The 15417-nt window shown below is 52.3% G+C and overlaps 2 protein-coding genes across 3 annotated transcripts in view; one reads left to right on the top strand and one right to left on the bottom strand.

The window, feature by feature from the left end:
- LOC147111397 (uncharacterized) overlaps positions 1 to 6864 on the bottom strand; it is a 325410-nt gene extending 318546 nt beyond the window's left edge. The window contains 1 exon segment of the mRNA XM_085999884.1: positions 6594 to 6864. The gene's annotated coding sequence lies outside the window, so the exon portion shown is untranslated.
- A 670-nt stretch (positions 6865 to 7534) lies between these two features.
- The window catches only part of LOC147111398 (uncharacterized), a 291247-nt gene continuing 283364 nt past the window's right edge, over positions 7535 to 15417 (top strand). The window contains exon 1 of one of the 2 annotated variants that reach the window (XM_085998359.1): positions 7535 to 7812. In XM_085998359.1, coding sequence (XP_085854485.1) covers positions 7738 to 7812 — 75 coding nt within the window. In that variant the 5' untranslated portion in view covers positions 7535 to 7737. The remainder of the gene's footprint in view (positions 7813 to 15417) is intronic. The other variant, XM_085998358.1, reaches the window with a different exon arrangement.

Raw genomic sequence — 15417 nt, forward strand, 5'->3', positions numbered from 1 at the left:
TCTTGAGGTGGTGGGGCAATGTCAGGTGGCAGTGCCTGAGTCCTGCGGATCGCCAGGTTGTGGAGCATGCAGCACACGACGATGAACTGGGAGACTCTATCCGGCGAATACTGAAGAGCTCCTCCGGAACGATCCAGGCAGCGGAACCGTTGCTTGAGGACGCCTATCGTTTGCTCTATTAGGTTCCTTGTGGCTTGATGGCTTTCGTTGTATGCCACCTCCGCTGGGGTCGTGGGCGCGCGGAGCGGGGTCATGAGCCATGTACACAAAGGGTAGCCCTTGTCCCCGATAAGCCATCCCCTTGGTGGAGGCTGTGCCTCGAACATGTCAGCCACAGTAGTCTGGCGCAGGATAAATGCATCGTGGCTGCTTCCTGGGAAGCGGGCATTGACAGCTAGGATGCGCTGCCTGTGGTCACACACCAGCTGCACATTTAGGGAATGGTAGCCCTTGCGGTTGCGGTAATGCTCGGCATTGTGGATAGGTGCCCGCATAGCCACATGCGTGCAGTCAATGGCACCCTGCACCATGGGGAAGCCCGCGATCCTGCCAAATCCGACTGCACGCTGCTCCTGCTTGTGTTGGGTCATGGGGAAGGAGATGAATTGGTGTCTCCTCGCGTAAAGTGCATCGGTGACCTGCCGGATGCAGCGATGCGCGGCGAACTGGGAGATGTTCGCTATGTCCGCAGCAGCGGCTTGGAACGAGCCGCTTGCATAAAAGCTGAGAGCCACCGTGACCTTCACTTCCACCGAGAGAGATGTCCTGCACATGAGCTGTGGCCGCAAATCTGCGTGAAGCAGCTGGCAGATCTCTGCAACCACCTCCCTCCTGAAGCGCAGCCTCTTCACACAATGCGCCGCAGTCATGGTGAGATAGGACACCTGTTGCCGGTATTGCCTGACTGGGTAAGGCCTACGTTGGCGACGCCTGATGGCCCCTCTGCGTCTAGGCATGGCTGGCCCTCTGTCACAGCGTCTGCGAGCCCTTCGCACAAAATGCTGCAACTGAGGGTTGGCACCCCATACAGCCCCCATTATAAAGTTCCAAACAGCCAAATCACAAGGATGCAAATGTCAAAGCACTGGCTAGAAGCCAAAAATACCTCTCCTATGTTGTCCGAAATCAGAAATCTCTGTGCCTTGCTCTCTGTCCAGAAATCCAAAGCAGTAAAGTCATTGCAGCGAAATGGCTGGCCTTTATGGGTGAGTGGATGTGCCCTTTAATTAGCGCTCCCCGAATCCCACAGGGCCTCTGTTGAGTTCCACTTCACAGTTCTTAACAGCGCCACGCCCACATTGGCCGGGCGCCACTGAATTTCCGGTTTGGGGCGCACAAACGGCGTTGCACACCCAAATGACGTCATAAGATGCGCGCGCAGCTGAGCGGGCGCTAACACTTTGCGCCGGCGCTAAATCCCAACTGAATTTCGGCGTAGGCGCAGATCCGGCGGCGCCCGGGCGCTAAGTGGCTAGCGCCGGAAATATACCCTTTTCTGGCGCTAATGGCTGGCGCAAACAACTGAATTTCTAGGCCGGGGAGTTGGACATCTCAGGGAGCAGGAGGGGGCAAGACAAGGAGAGGGTGCAAGAGGCAGGAGCCTTAAAGAGGCAGCAGGTGGAGATGAGGCCGAAGGGAGGGGCACTGTTGGAGAGACTGTGATAGCAGGAAGACTCTCTAAAGGAGATGATGTACCTGACGGGGATCAGGAGGTTACAGTAGAGCTCGAGAGTGAGGAGTCAGAGGGGGACAGAGACATGCCAGTGGGGGGTGGGGAGGCATCGTGTGGAAAGGGAAAGGTTAGTGAGGGGCAGAAGGACGGAGAAGGAGCAGCTCCTTGACCCAAACCTAATGTAAGGAAGAGGCTGAAACTGCAGGGAAGGTTAAAACAGGAGGTGAAAAAGAGCAGGAGGCTGCAGGAGAAACCAACAGATGCCTGAAAAGTTGGGAAGGAACATGAGAGGAGGGAAGGGCTGGAGATTAAATGATGGGGGGATTATCAGGCACACTTCCCTTATTCGGAGCCATGATGACTGATCAATTTTTAAAGTACAATAGATTAGTATATGTTATGGGAGACAAATTAAACTTCAGGTTTTGATGTTAATATGTGGTGGAGGAATGGCTGTGCAGAGTGGCGGAATGGATTTGTATGGTCAGAGGTGTCGTCTTCTCTCAAGTGTAGTCGCTGTTATAATGTAGGAAACGTGTCAGCCAATTTGTGGTCAGCAAGCTCCCACAAATGTGACAGTGATCAGAAAATCTGTTGTTAGTGACGTTGGTTGAGAGATAAATATTGACCAGCGCACCGGGGAGAACTCCCCTGCTCTTCTTTGAAACAGTGCCATGGGATCTTTTACATCGACCTGAGAGAGCAGACGGGGCCTCGCTTTAATGCCTCATCCGAAAGATGGCACCTCCGACAGTGCAGCGCTCCCTCAGTACTGCCCCTCCGACAGTGCAGCGCTCCCTCAGTACTGACCCTCCGACAGTGTAGCGCTCCCTCAATACTGCCCCTCCGACAGTGTAGCACACCCTCAGTACTGCCCCTCCAAGAGTGCAGCGCTCCCTCAGTACTGCCCCTCCGACAGTGCAGCACACCCTCAATACTGCTCCTCCGACAGTGCGGCGCTCCCTCAGTACTGCCCCTCCGACAGTGCAGCACTCCCTCAGTACTGCCCCTCCGACAGTGCAGCGCACCCTCAATACTGCCCCTCCAAGAGTGCGGCGCTACCTCAGTACTGCCCCTCCGACAGTGCAGCGCTCCCTCAGTATTGCCCCTGCGACAGTGCAGCGCTCCCTCAGTACTGCCCCTCCGACAGTGCAGCACACCCTCAATACTGCTCCTCCGACAGTACGGCGCTCCCTCAGTACTGCCCCTCCGACAGTGCAGCACTCCCTCAGTACTGCCCCTCCGACAGTGCAGCGCACCCTCAATACTGCCCCTCCAAGAGTGCGGCGCTACCTCAGTACTGCCCCTCCGACAGTGCAGCGCTCCCTCAGTATTGCCCCTGCGACAGTGCAGCGCTCCCTCAGTACTGCCCCTCCGACAGTGCAGCGCTCCCTCAGTATTGCCCCTCCGACAGTGCAGCGCTCCCTCAGTATCGCTCCTCCGACAGTGCGGCGCTCCCTCAGTACTGTCCCTCCGACAGTGCAGCACTCCCTCAGTACTGCCCCTCGGACAGTGCGGCGCTCCCTCAGTACTGCCCCTCCAACAGTGCAGCGCTCCCTCAGTACTGCCCCTCCGACAGTGCAGCACTCCCTCAGTACTGCCCCTCCGACAGTGCGGGGCTCCCTCAGTACTGCCCCTCTGACAGTGCGGCGCTCCCTCAGTACTGCCCCTCCGACAGTGCGGCACTCCCTCAGTACTGCCCCTCCGACAGTGCAGTGCTCCCTCAGTACTGCCCCTCCGACAGTGCGGCACTCCCTCAGTAACACCCCTCTAACAGTGCAGCACTCCCTCAGTACTGCACTGGTGTGCCTCTCGGAGGGATTGATACCACCACCTTGCAGTCACCTTCATTGCCCATCTCTGAATCCCTTCCAGGCACTAACAATCAACAGCGATCTTACTATGACAACACGCAGGGATAAATTCGGAATCTGTCTGGGCCTTGACACCTGAATTTGGCGACACTGGTGCATTGCTGAAATAGCTTCTCACTGACACTACATAGAATGGACAGCAAGAAACAGGCCATTTGGCCCATCTGGTCCATGCCGGTGTTTCTGCTCCACACCAGCCTCCTCCCACCCCTCTTCATCTCACCCCATCAGCATCTCCTTCTATTCCTTTCTCCCTCGTGTGTTTATCTAGCTTCCCCTTAAATGTATCTCTGCTATTCGCCTCAACCACTCCCTGTGGTAGCGAGTTCCACATTCTCACCACTCTCTGGGTAAAGAAGTTTCTCCTGAATTCCCTATTGGATTTATTAGTGACTATCTTATATTGATGGCCCCTAGTTCTGGTCTCCCCCACAAGTGGAAACATCTTCTCCACATCTACCCTATCGAAACCTTCCATAATTTTGAAGACCTCTGTTAGGCCAGCCTTCTCTTCAAGAGAAAAGCGCCCCAGTCGGTTCAGTCTTTCCAGATAGTTATAACCCTCAATTCTGGTATCATCCTTGGAAATCTTCTGTGCATTTTCTCCAGTGCCCCTGTCTCCATTTTTATATCATGGAAACCAGAACTGCGTACAGTGCTCCAAGTGTGGCCTAACCAATGGTCAGTATGAATTGACCAATACCTCCATGCTTTAGTATTCTACTCCTCTACACGTGAATGCCAGTTATTTGCTGGCCCTCTTTATGTCCTTATCAAATTGTGTTGCTACTTATAGTGATTTGTAGGGCATAGATGCATTTATGGGGAAACTAGATAAGTACATGAGGGAGAAAAGAAGAGGTTATGATGATGGGGTGAGATGGAGAGGGGTGGGAGGAGACTGGTGTGAAGCAGAAACACCGGCACCGACCAGCTGGGCTGAACGGTGATGGCACGTGGTCAGAATGTCACGTGATCAGATGTCACGTGGCCAAAATATCAGATGTCACATGGTCAGAACATCATGTGATTAATTCTCCAGGACTGCCTCCAATCAGAGTTGGCCCCCCCAATCATCGGGCTTGTGCCAGTCTGTATTAATGAATGGATTTGTACACAATATCATTGGTCATTTTATGTAATGACATGCGCATCTCATTAAACTCCATAAAGTGACAACATTTCCATTAACAAGGTTCGAATCACATCACAGTGTCTGCAGAAAAAGAAGGGCTGATTTTAACCAGGGCAGGAATCGGGGGTGTGGGGACTGTAACGTGGGGGTGGGGAAGGGGGAATCCGTTCTGCCCCCCCGAGAGCGTGAGGCCCAGGAGATCTTAAACCACCCCCTCCCCGGACCCCGACACTGACTCCCGCTCGAAACCCGCAGGAATGACATCAGCGTGGCCGGCGGGCGGGAGAGGGAGGTTGGGGGGGGTGGTTCAGGGCACCAGTGGGGACCCACGGAAACAGACCCCGTCAAGGTCAGTCAGGAAAGTGGGGAGGGGGAAATCGGCAAAGATCACAATCGGGTGGCGGCCATGGTTACTTTGTGGGACAGGAGGAGCAGGAGTGAGGTCGCCATTTAAATTCGGGCCCCGCCCCCACACCTCTGGGGCAAGCGTCCTTCCCCTGCCTGCTTTCAGGTAAGTGAAGTTAGTGGGGAGGGGGAGGGGGGCTGGAATGCCGCACATATTAACCCCACCCCCCCGTCCCCCACCCGCACCATTCCCACCCAGGCGGGTGTGGAGGGCCTGAAATCAGGGCTAGAGAAAGTCGACAATATGCGAGAAAGTTCCTGCTCTCCAATTGTATCGTGATCCTCCAGCGCAAAGCACCAACGCTGGGAATTTCCTTGTGATCGGCTGGCGTAACATCGGCGCAAGATCGGCGGAAGCCTCGCTTACGTGTGTATCCAGGATTGGCGGCGATCTTCCGCCAAAGTTACGCCGGCCAATTGGTCAGCAACCATCTCCCCCCGAGGAAATTCGGGGCGATAACCTGAATCGGGAGTTAGAGGCGTAACTTTACAACGTGTCGCTCCCGGGTGGAGCCTCACTGGATGGGAGCATCGGTGTAGAGTCGGCCCATACAGTCACTGTCCTTTCACCGACCTGCGCGCCCATCCAGCACCGCTCCGGACTGGGAGCGGAGGCCTTTGGAACTGTCAGACGTTACACTGGCAAAAATAACACAGCATTAATGTGTCGGAAATTTAGCTGCCAAAGAACCAAATTAGCAAAGATGCAACTCTGAAAATAAACACGAGAGTTAATGCAAATGATTCGTCTTCACTTTTAATTGTCATTGAAACAAAACGATAGTTACAGAGGACTCTCAAATACTCGAAGATATTTAGATACAGATTGCTGATTCTACGTTAGTCCCCTCCTCTTGGGAGATCCCATTCCCACTTGGGATGAGGGTGATGGGAACGCACCCTACAGTCACATGGTCCTCACTGTCACTGCACCAGGGAGATATTGCCCATCCCGGGCAGGTAAATGTCCCACAATCAGACCCAGCACCTCACTGCCTGAAGGGAAGGGGTCTGGGGAAATGCTCACACCCCAGGGCAGTGCCCACCAATCAATGCCCAACTCCTCCACTCCCCACACACACCCTCCATACCCACGCTCCCTGTAAGCTCACTGTCAGACACCTCACACAGCAAGTCCAACCTCCCGAGTCACATCAACTCAGTGAAGAACGGCTCGGAGTATCTCCATCATTCAGCAGTTTGCTTTAGGACTTCCAGCAGTGTAACTGGGCTGTTTTACTGCTTGTCCTGGGATTGGTGAACTCCTCACCAGGACCATCACTGCCCTGAGGAATGAGCTGATGTGTTTGTTCTATTCCAAATGGGTGGTCAGGGATCACAGCACAGTGATCATCTTTACTCAATGACTGGCAGTATGGAGTTACCTAAAGTCACTCCACCACCGAGAGGGTCAGTCTCAGCATCTGGCCCTGTCCCCTGTCCCCCGGCATTAACACACCAATCAACACTCGCACCCCCCAGTATAACTTCACTCAGCGTTACTCACCGCTGCCTCCAAACTCTGAGTCTGGGCCAGGAGCAGGACGGCTGGAAGCAGCCAGGAGCACATCAAGTGAAACATCGGCTAGACTCTTCCAGTGTCTGGACTTTACATTTGAGGCAGTGATCCCAGCACGGAGACGGAGGAGATAGCGGGAGCCTTCCGCCTCTTCTGGGTCTTGCAGCGGTTTTGCAGAAGTAAAGTTACAGCGTGGAGCCGTTCCTCAGTGTGTCGGAGCACAGATTGCCAGTGCCTGGGAATCTGCTCTCCGTTCCCAGTTTACTCGCTCCTCCCCTCTCAGCTCCATCCAGGTCCCAGCCCTTAAAACATATTGCAAAGAGAGAAGGGCTCTCAGCATTAACCCTTTGGGGACTGGTGCATTTTCAACACTCACTTTAGACGTTAGTCCACCCGCAAAATAACTGACTCGATTCTTTACTGTACTTTGGGAATTTTCAACACAGGTTTTTTCGAGACGTCCTCACTGGTGAAAATGTTACACCACTGATTTTGTTACAGATATGCATTGCCTTGTCTGATATTGTGCTCCCGATGCCCAATTCCTCGATATATATTCACGCGGATTGGGAAGGAGCATTTCTACAGATTGAAGAGTCAGGGCTTTGTCACCGAGAGAGTTTGTACAATTGTCAATCACCAACACTTCCAACACAAAAACATTTTCAAACGTGAGGAGATTGCCATCTACAATGATGTGACTTAAAATATTTGACATTTTTGTACAGTTTTTTAATCCTTTATGAGGCTCAGGGTTCCCAAAGTACAGTAAAGATTCAAGTCAGTTATTTTCTGGGTGGAAAAAAGTCTAAAGTGAGTGTTGAAAAATGCACCAGTCCTCAAAGGGTTAATGCTGAGAGCCCTTCTCTCTTTGCAATATGTTTTAAGGGCTGGGACCTGGATGGAGCTGAGAGGTGGGAGGAGCGAGTAAACTGGGAACAGAGAGCAGATTCCCAGGCACTGGCAATCTGTGCTCCGACACACTGAGGAACGGCTCCACTCTGCAACTTTACTTCAGCAAAACCGCTGCAAGACCCAGAAGAGGCGGAAGGCTCCCGCTATCTCCTCCGTCTCCGTGCTGGGATCACTGCTGCCTCAAATGTAAAGTCCAGACACTGGAAGAGTCTAGCCGATGTTTCGCTTGATGTGCTCCTGGCTGCTTCCAGCCGTCCTGCTCCTGGCCCAGACTCAGAGTTTGGAGGCAGCGGTGAGTAACGCTGAGTGAAGTTATACTGGGGGGTGCGAGTGTTGATCGGTGTGTTAGTGCGAGGAGCTGCCAGGGGACAGGGCCAGATGCTGAGACTGACCCTCTTGGTGGTGGAGTGACTTTAGGTAACTCCATACTGCCAGTCATTGAGTAAAGATGATCACTGTGCTGTGATCCCTGACCACCCGTTTGGAACAGAACAAACACATCAGCTCATTCCTCAGGGCAGTGATGGTCCTGGTGAGGAGTTCACCAATCCCAGGACAAGCAGTAAAACAGCCCAGTTACACTGCTGGAAGTCCTAAAGCAAACTGCTGAATGATGGAGATACTCCGAGCCGTTCTTCACTGAGTTGATGTGGCTCTGGAGGTTGGACTTGCTGTGTGAGGTGTCTGACAGTGAGCTCACAGGGAGCGTGGGTATGGAGGGTGTGTGTGGGGAGTGGAGGAGTTGGGCATTGATTGGTGGGCACTGCCCTGGGGTGTGAGCATTTCCCCAGACCCTTTCCCTTCAGGCAGTGAGGTGCTGGGTCTGATTGTGGGACATTTACCTGCCCGGGATGGGCAATATCTCCCTGGTGCAGTGACAGTGAGGACCATGTGACTGTAGGGTGCATTCCCATCACGCCCATCCCAAGTGGGAATGGGATCTCCCGGGGGTGGGAACTAACCCCACGACTGGCCCGTGTGGCGAGTGTCGAGAGATGCACTGGTTCCGTGCTGGATCGATTCCTGACTGGATCGGTTCTGGCCTGGATCGGTTCCGGGCTGGACCAGTTCCGGGCTGCACTGGTTCCGGTCGGATCTGGGCTGGAGCAGTTCCAGGCTGGATCAGTTCTGGGCTGGATCATTTCCGGGCTGGATCGGTTCCGGTCTGGATCGGTTCTGGTCTGGGTCAGTTCCTAGCTGGATCAGTTCCATGCTGGATCAGTTCCGGTCTGGATCGGTTCTAGGCTGGATCGGTTCCGGTCTGGATCGATTCCTGGCTGGATCGGTTCCGTGCTGGATCGGTTCCATGCTGGATCGGTTCCATGCTGGATCGGTGCCGGGCTGGATCGGTTCCTGGATTGGTGCTGGGCTGGATTGGTTCTGGGCTGGATCGGTTCTGGGCTGGATCGGTTCTGGGTTGGATCAGTTCCGGTCTGGATCGGTTCCTGGCTGGATCGGTTCCATGGTGGATCAGTGCCAGGCTGGATCGGTTCTGGTCTGGATCAGTTCCGTGCTGGATCGGTTCCGGTCTGGATCTGTTCTGGGCTGGATCATTTCCGGGCTGGATCAGTTCCGGGCTGGATCGGTTCTGGGCTGGATCATTTCCGGGCTGGATCAGTTCCGGGCTGGATCGGTTCTGGGCTGGATCGGTTCCGGGCTGGATCTGTTCTGGGTTGGATCGGTTCCGGGCTGGATCGGTTCTGGGCTGGATCGGTTTAGGGCTGGATCGGTTCCATGCTGGATTGGTTCCGTGCTGGATCGGTTTCGTGCTGGATCGGTTCCATGCTGGATCAGTGCCGGGCTGGGTCGGTTCCTGGATCGGTGCTGGGCTGGATTGGTTCCGGGCTGGATCGGTTCCAGGCTGGATTGCTTCCTGGCTGGATCGGTTCCTGGCTGGATCTGTTCCGTGCTGGACCGGTGCCAGGCTGGATCAGTTCCTAGCTGGATCGGTTCTGGCCTGGATCAGTTCCATGCTGGATTGGTTCCAGCCTGGATCAGTTCTGGGCTGGATCATTTCCGGGCTGGATCGGTTCTGGGCTGGATCGGTTCCGGGCTGGATCGGTTCTGGGCTGGATCGGTTCCGGGCTGGATCGGTTCCAGGCTGGATCGGTTCCGGGCTGGATCGGTGCCGGGCTGGATCAGTTCCGGGCTGGATCGGTGCCGGGTTGGATCGGTTCCGGGCTGGATCGGTTCCGGGCTGGATCGGTTCTGGGCTGGATCGTTTCCAGGCTGGATCAGTTCCATGCTGGATCGGTGCCAGGCTGGATCAGTTCCTAGCTGGATCAGTTCTGGTCTGGATCAGTTCTGGGCTGGATCATTTCCGGGCTGGATCGGTTCCGGGCTGGATCAGTTCCGGGCTGGATCGGTTCCGGGCTGGATCGTTTCCGGGCTGGATTGGTTCCGGGCTGGATTGGTTCCTTGCTGGATCGTTTCCGGGCTGGATCGGCTCCGGGCTGGATCGGTTCCGGGCTGGATCGTTTCCGGGCTGGATCGGCTCCGGGCTGGATCGGTTCCGGGCTGGATCGGTTCTGGGCTGGATCGGTTCCTGGCTCGATCGGTTCTGGGCTGGATCGGTTCCGGGCTGGATCGGTTCCGGGCTGGATCGGTTCCTGGCTGGATCGTTTCCGGGCTGGATCGGCTCCGGGCTGGATCGGTTCTGGGCTGGATCGGCTCCGGGCTGGATCGGTTCCTGGCTGGATCGGTTCTGGGCTGGATCGGTTCCGGGCTGGATCGGTTCCTGGCTGGATCGTTTCCGGGCTGGATCGGTTCCGGGCTGGATCGGTTCTGGGCTGGATCGGTTCCTGGCTCGATCGGTTCTGGGCTGGATCGGTTCCGGGCTGGATCGGTTCCGGGCTGGATCGGTTCCTGGCTGGATCGGTTCTGGGCTGGATCGGTCCCGGGCTGGATCGGTTCCGGGCTGGATCGGTTCCGGGCTGGATCGGTGCCGGGCTGGATGTGTGGAATACCAGGTAATACAAGGATGGTCAGCGTTGACTCCTGGACTTGCTTCCATCGCCTAAGGGGGATGGAATGGAATTTTTTCCCCTTATAGGTCATGGGTTTTTACCTGGGTGTTTTCGCCTCTCCCAGTAGATCACACGGCTGCTGGTCGGAGGGCGGGCGGTCTAATCACAATGCTTCAGGCACGTGTGGGGCGGGATTGATGGAGCAGCTGGAATTTTCCTGCCGGTTATGTTTGTCTGTTGCGATTTACGTGGAGTCAGAAATCTGTGATGAAGTTGTTTTGTGTTCCTGTCATTCTGTGTTAAAGACAGGTAAATGGAGATGGATGGTAAGGAGATGTCCTTTGATGACGATCTCTGGTTGGAGCCCTCTCAGTGATTAGAGCTCAGCCTTTGCTCTACAGACTGCACTCATGGGATATATACACCCCGTGCCTCTGATGTACCTCCAACACAGCCCCAAAGCAAGCTCCTCACGCCTTGGCCCTCTGAGATGGACTGGAGATCCAGAGGGGCGATAAGAGCGGAGAGGGGGTGCCTGGGGGTTCACGGTGGGGTATGGGCGCCACTCCCCCGGGAAACCCCAACACCAGAGTAAAAGTGTGTCATTCTCCCCCAGCAGCCTGTGGGGGAGGGTCTAACCTCTGCTCCACAGATCCTTGCATCAGATGGTGGAGAGCAGACACTCACCGTGCCAGGAAGCATGTTGATGCACTGACCCATTCTGTGCCTCCCTTGGACCCACTTTTCTTTGTTGCTAAACTCACTCAGTCTATGATTCAAAAAAACAAACAATATTTGGCCTGTTATAAGCTTTGGAATTCCCTCCCTAAACCTCTCCTCCTCTCTACCTCTCTCTCCTCCTTTAAGACGCTCCTTAACACCAACCTCTTCACCTGTCCTAATATCTCTATGTGGCTCGGCGTTTGTTTGATAATCGCTCCTGTGAAGTGCCTTGGGACATTTTACTACATTAAAGGGGCGATAGAAATACAAGTTGTTGTTTTGCTGCATTATCATAATAGGTGTGTGAGAGAGCGTGTGAGTGTGTAAGAGAGAGTGTGAGTGTGTGAGAGAGCGTGTGAGTGTGTAAGAGAGAGTGTGAGTGTGTAAGAGTGAGTGTGAGTGTGTAAGAGAGAGAGAGTGTGAGTGTGATCAGGGACCCAAAATAAATTTCACAGTAGGAACAACCAAAATTGAACAAACCACTAACTACACATACTTGGGCTTAAAAATCAGTTCTACGGGAAACTTCAAACTGGCTGTGAATGAACTGAAAGAGAAAGCAAGAAGGGCTTTCTATGCCATCAAAAAATCAATCCAAATAGAAATCCCAATTAGCATTTGGCTCAAAATTTTCAAATCAGTAATTGAACCAATTGCACTCTATGGCAGTGAGGTATGGGGACCGCTAACTCAACAAGAATTTGCAAAATGGGACAAACACCCAATTGAGATCCTACATGCAGAATTCTGTAAAAGTATCCTCCGGACTCAAAGGAAAACAGTAAACAATGCATGCAGGGCGGAACTAGGCCAATATCCATTAATAATCACTATCCAAAAAAGAGCCACCAAATTTTGGAATCACCTACAAATGAGCAATCCCCAATGCTATCACTACGACGCCCTGAAATGCCAAGAGCTGACCATAAAGAAGAATACCCTCAGTCAACTAGTCCTGGGACTCAGTGAAGTAACTGCTAACAATACTAACAATAACCAGCCCCAGGACAGTGACAGGGTAACACAAAGAATTCGACCCAACACAATCGTCGCGAAGCAAAAGGAAAAATATCTGACATATTGGGCAGAAACAACAAAAACCCAAAGCAAACTCAATTGCTACTTGGCCCTAAACAGACAATACAACATAGCTGATTACCTGACCATGGTAAAGGATAACAAACTGAGAAGAACCTTGACAAGGTACAGACTTAGCGAACATAGCCTAGCGATCGAAAAAGGCAGACACAGGCAGACCAGGCTGCCAAGAGAGGACAGGATATGCTCTCACTGCAGTCAGGGAGTGGTGGAGACAGAGATGCACTTCCTCACAGCTTGTGGAAAATATCAGGGCATCAGGGAGAATTTCTACCAAAAATTCTCACAAATATGCCCTGATTTCAGAAATCTGAATGACAACCAAAAACTCCCATTCCTACTGGGAGAGGAGAGAAGCTGTATAACACTGGCGGCGCACTATGTTACAGCTTGCCATGAACAGAGGGACAACCAGTAAACTAAGAAAAAAATATATATAAACAATGCGAATGTATATTTATACACTCAGGGATATACCTGTTTATACACTGTATGAATAGAACTGCGTTTATGTGCTAAACCATAAATGTATTTTGATGCTTTGGCAACATAAGATGTAACTTATCATGCCAATAAAGCGATTAAATTGTAAAAAAAAAATTGTGTGAGAGAGTGTGAGTGTGTAAGAGAGAGTGTGAGTGTGTGAGAGAGCGTGTGAGTGTGTAAGAGAGTGTGAGTGTGTAAGAGTGAGTGTGAGTGTGTAAGAGAGAGAGAGTGTGAGTGTGTGAGAGAGTGTGAGTGTGTAAGAGAGAGTGTGTGAGAGAGCCTGTGAGTGTGTAAGAGAGAGTGTGAGTGTGTAAGAGAAAGCATGTGAGTGTGTAAGAGAGAGTGTGAGTGTGTGAGAGAGCGTGTGAGTGTGTAAGAGAGAGAGTGTGAGTGTGTAAGAGAGCATGTGAGTGTGTAAGAGAGCATGTGAGTGTGTAAGCAAGTGTGTGAGTGTGTAAGAGAGGCTGAGGGTGTAAGAGATTGTGAGTGTGTATGAGAACGTGTGAGTGTGTAAGAGAGAAAGTGTGAGTGTGTAAGAAAGAGTGAGTGTGTAAGAGAGAGAGTGTGAGTGTGTAAGAGAGAAAGTGTGAGTGTGTAAGAAAGAGTGAGTGTGTAAGAGAGAGTGTGAGTGTGTAAGGGAGAGCGTGATTGTGTAAGATTGAGTGTGTATGAGAGAGTGTGAGTGTGTAAGAGAGTGTGAGAGTGTGTAAGAGAGTGTGTGTGTGTGTAAGAGAGAGTGTGAGTGTGTAAGAGAGTGTGTAAGGGAGAGTGAGAGTGTGTGAGAGCATGTGAGAGCATGTAAGAGAGAGTATGAGTGTGTAAGAGAGAGTATGAATGTGTAAGAGAGAGTGAGTGTGTAAGAGAGTGTGTGGGTGTGTAAGAAAGACTGAGTGTGTGAGAGAGTGTGAGCGTGTAAGAGAGAGTGAGAGTGTATAAGAGAGAGTGAGTATGTAAGAGAGTGTGTGAGTGTGTAAGAGTTGTCTCACACACAGGGACAGATCGCACTGCTGCAGAACAAGCAGCCCACGCTGCGATGTCATTGAAACCTCTCCCCTACAGATTGCAGTCAGTCTATAGTCTAAAATATCAGACTTTAAAACCTCTTATTTAGGCAGGAAAAATATCTGTTGCAATGTTTTTTGTTAAAGTGATTGTGTTTTTTTCCAAGTTGTGCAAGATGTGAAGGCTGAGTCTATCTTGGGGCTGGAGTTTGTGTGTCCCAATAGCGTGGGATAGATAGACCTGTTGGGCCGAATGGCCTGTTCCTGTGCTGTACAATTCTATGTAATTCCAACTGAGGGTTTGGGTGTTTGAGGTCTCATCTTTGGGATTGCCTCGATGGTCTGTAGAGCTTACACTGCCATTGTTCCCATAGAGAAATCGGGGGGTGGGGCGGAGAGAGAGAGAGACAGACAGAGAGACACACACTCAGACAGAGATAGACAGAGACAGACAGACAGAGAGATACACACACTCAGACAGAGATAGACAGAGACAGACAGACAGAGAGACACACACACTCAGACAGAGATAGACAGAGACAGACAGACAGAGAGACACACACACTCAGACAGAGATAGACAGAGACAGACAGACAGAGAGACACACACACTCAGACAGAGATAGACAGAGACAGACAGACAGAGAGACACACACACTCAGACAGAGATAGACAGAGACAGACAGACAGAGAGATACACACACTCAGACAGAGATAGACAGAGACAGACAGACAGAGAGACACACACACTCAGACAGAGATAGACAGAGACAGACAGACAGAGAGATACACACACTCAGACAGAGATAGACAGAGACAGACAGACAGAGAGACACACACACTCAGACAGAGATAGACAGAGACAGACAGACAGAGAGACACACACACTCAGACAGAGACAGACAGAGAGACACACACACTCAGACAGAGACAGACAGAGAGACACACACACTCAGACAAAGATAGACAGAGACAGACAGACAGAGATGGAGAGCGATAAAGACAGAGAGAGATAGTGAGAGAGAGAGAGTTGGAGAGTCAAAGGTATAGAGACAGAAACAGACCAAGGGAGAGAGAGAGAGAGATACAGACAGAGAGACAGACAGTCAAAGACAGATAGAGAAACAGACAAAAGGGAGAGAGAGAATGTGAGAAACAGTCTGAGTGATAGACAGTCAAGGAGAGAGAGGTAGTGTGAGAGACAGGGAGTGAAAGACAGACAAAGAGAGGGAGACACACACACAGAGGGAGTGTGAGAGTGCACAATGTTCAGTGAAGCATTGTGGAGTAAGGGGCAAGGACAAGCAATCCCCGGTAACAGGAGCAGTCACTGGGCTGGAGCCGGCACACTGTTGCAGAGAAAGGCTTCTTTTCCAGATTAGATTTGAGGGTAATATTACAAACTGGGCCTGTAGACCAGCAGGGAGATAGATGGGGGACCTGGACAGGCAGCTCAGTGAGGCTGGCAGGATTGCCCTGGAGGACCTCACTGAGTTACGGATTCCCACTCCTGATTTGGGCTCCGAGAGGCACGGTTCTGTGAGGCAGTTTGACTCCGTCCCACCCACCAATCAGGTAGATTTTACATGTTGGCTGCTCCCGATGGAAATCCGTTGGAGGCCAC

This window comes from Somniosus microcephalus, chromosome 10 (genome assembly GCF_052327205.1).
Source record: "Somniosus microcephalus isolate GS21.2 chromosome 10, FLI_Smic_1.0, whole genome shotgun sequence".
Lineage (NCBI taxonomy): Eukaryota > Metazoa > Chordata > Chondrichthyes > Squaliformes > Somniosidae > Somniosus > Somniosus microcephalus.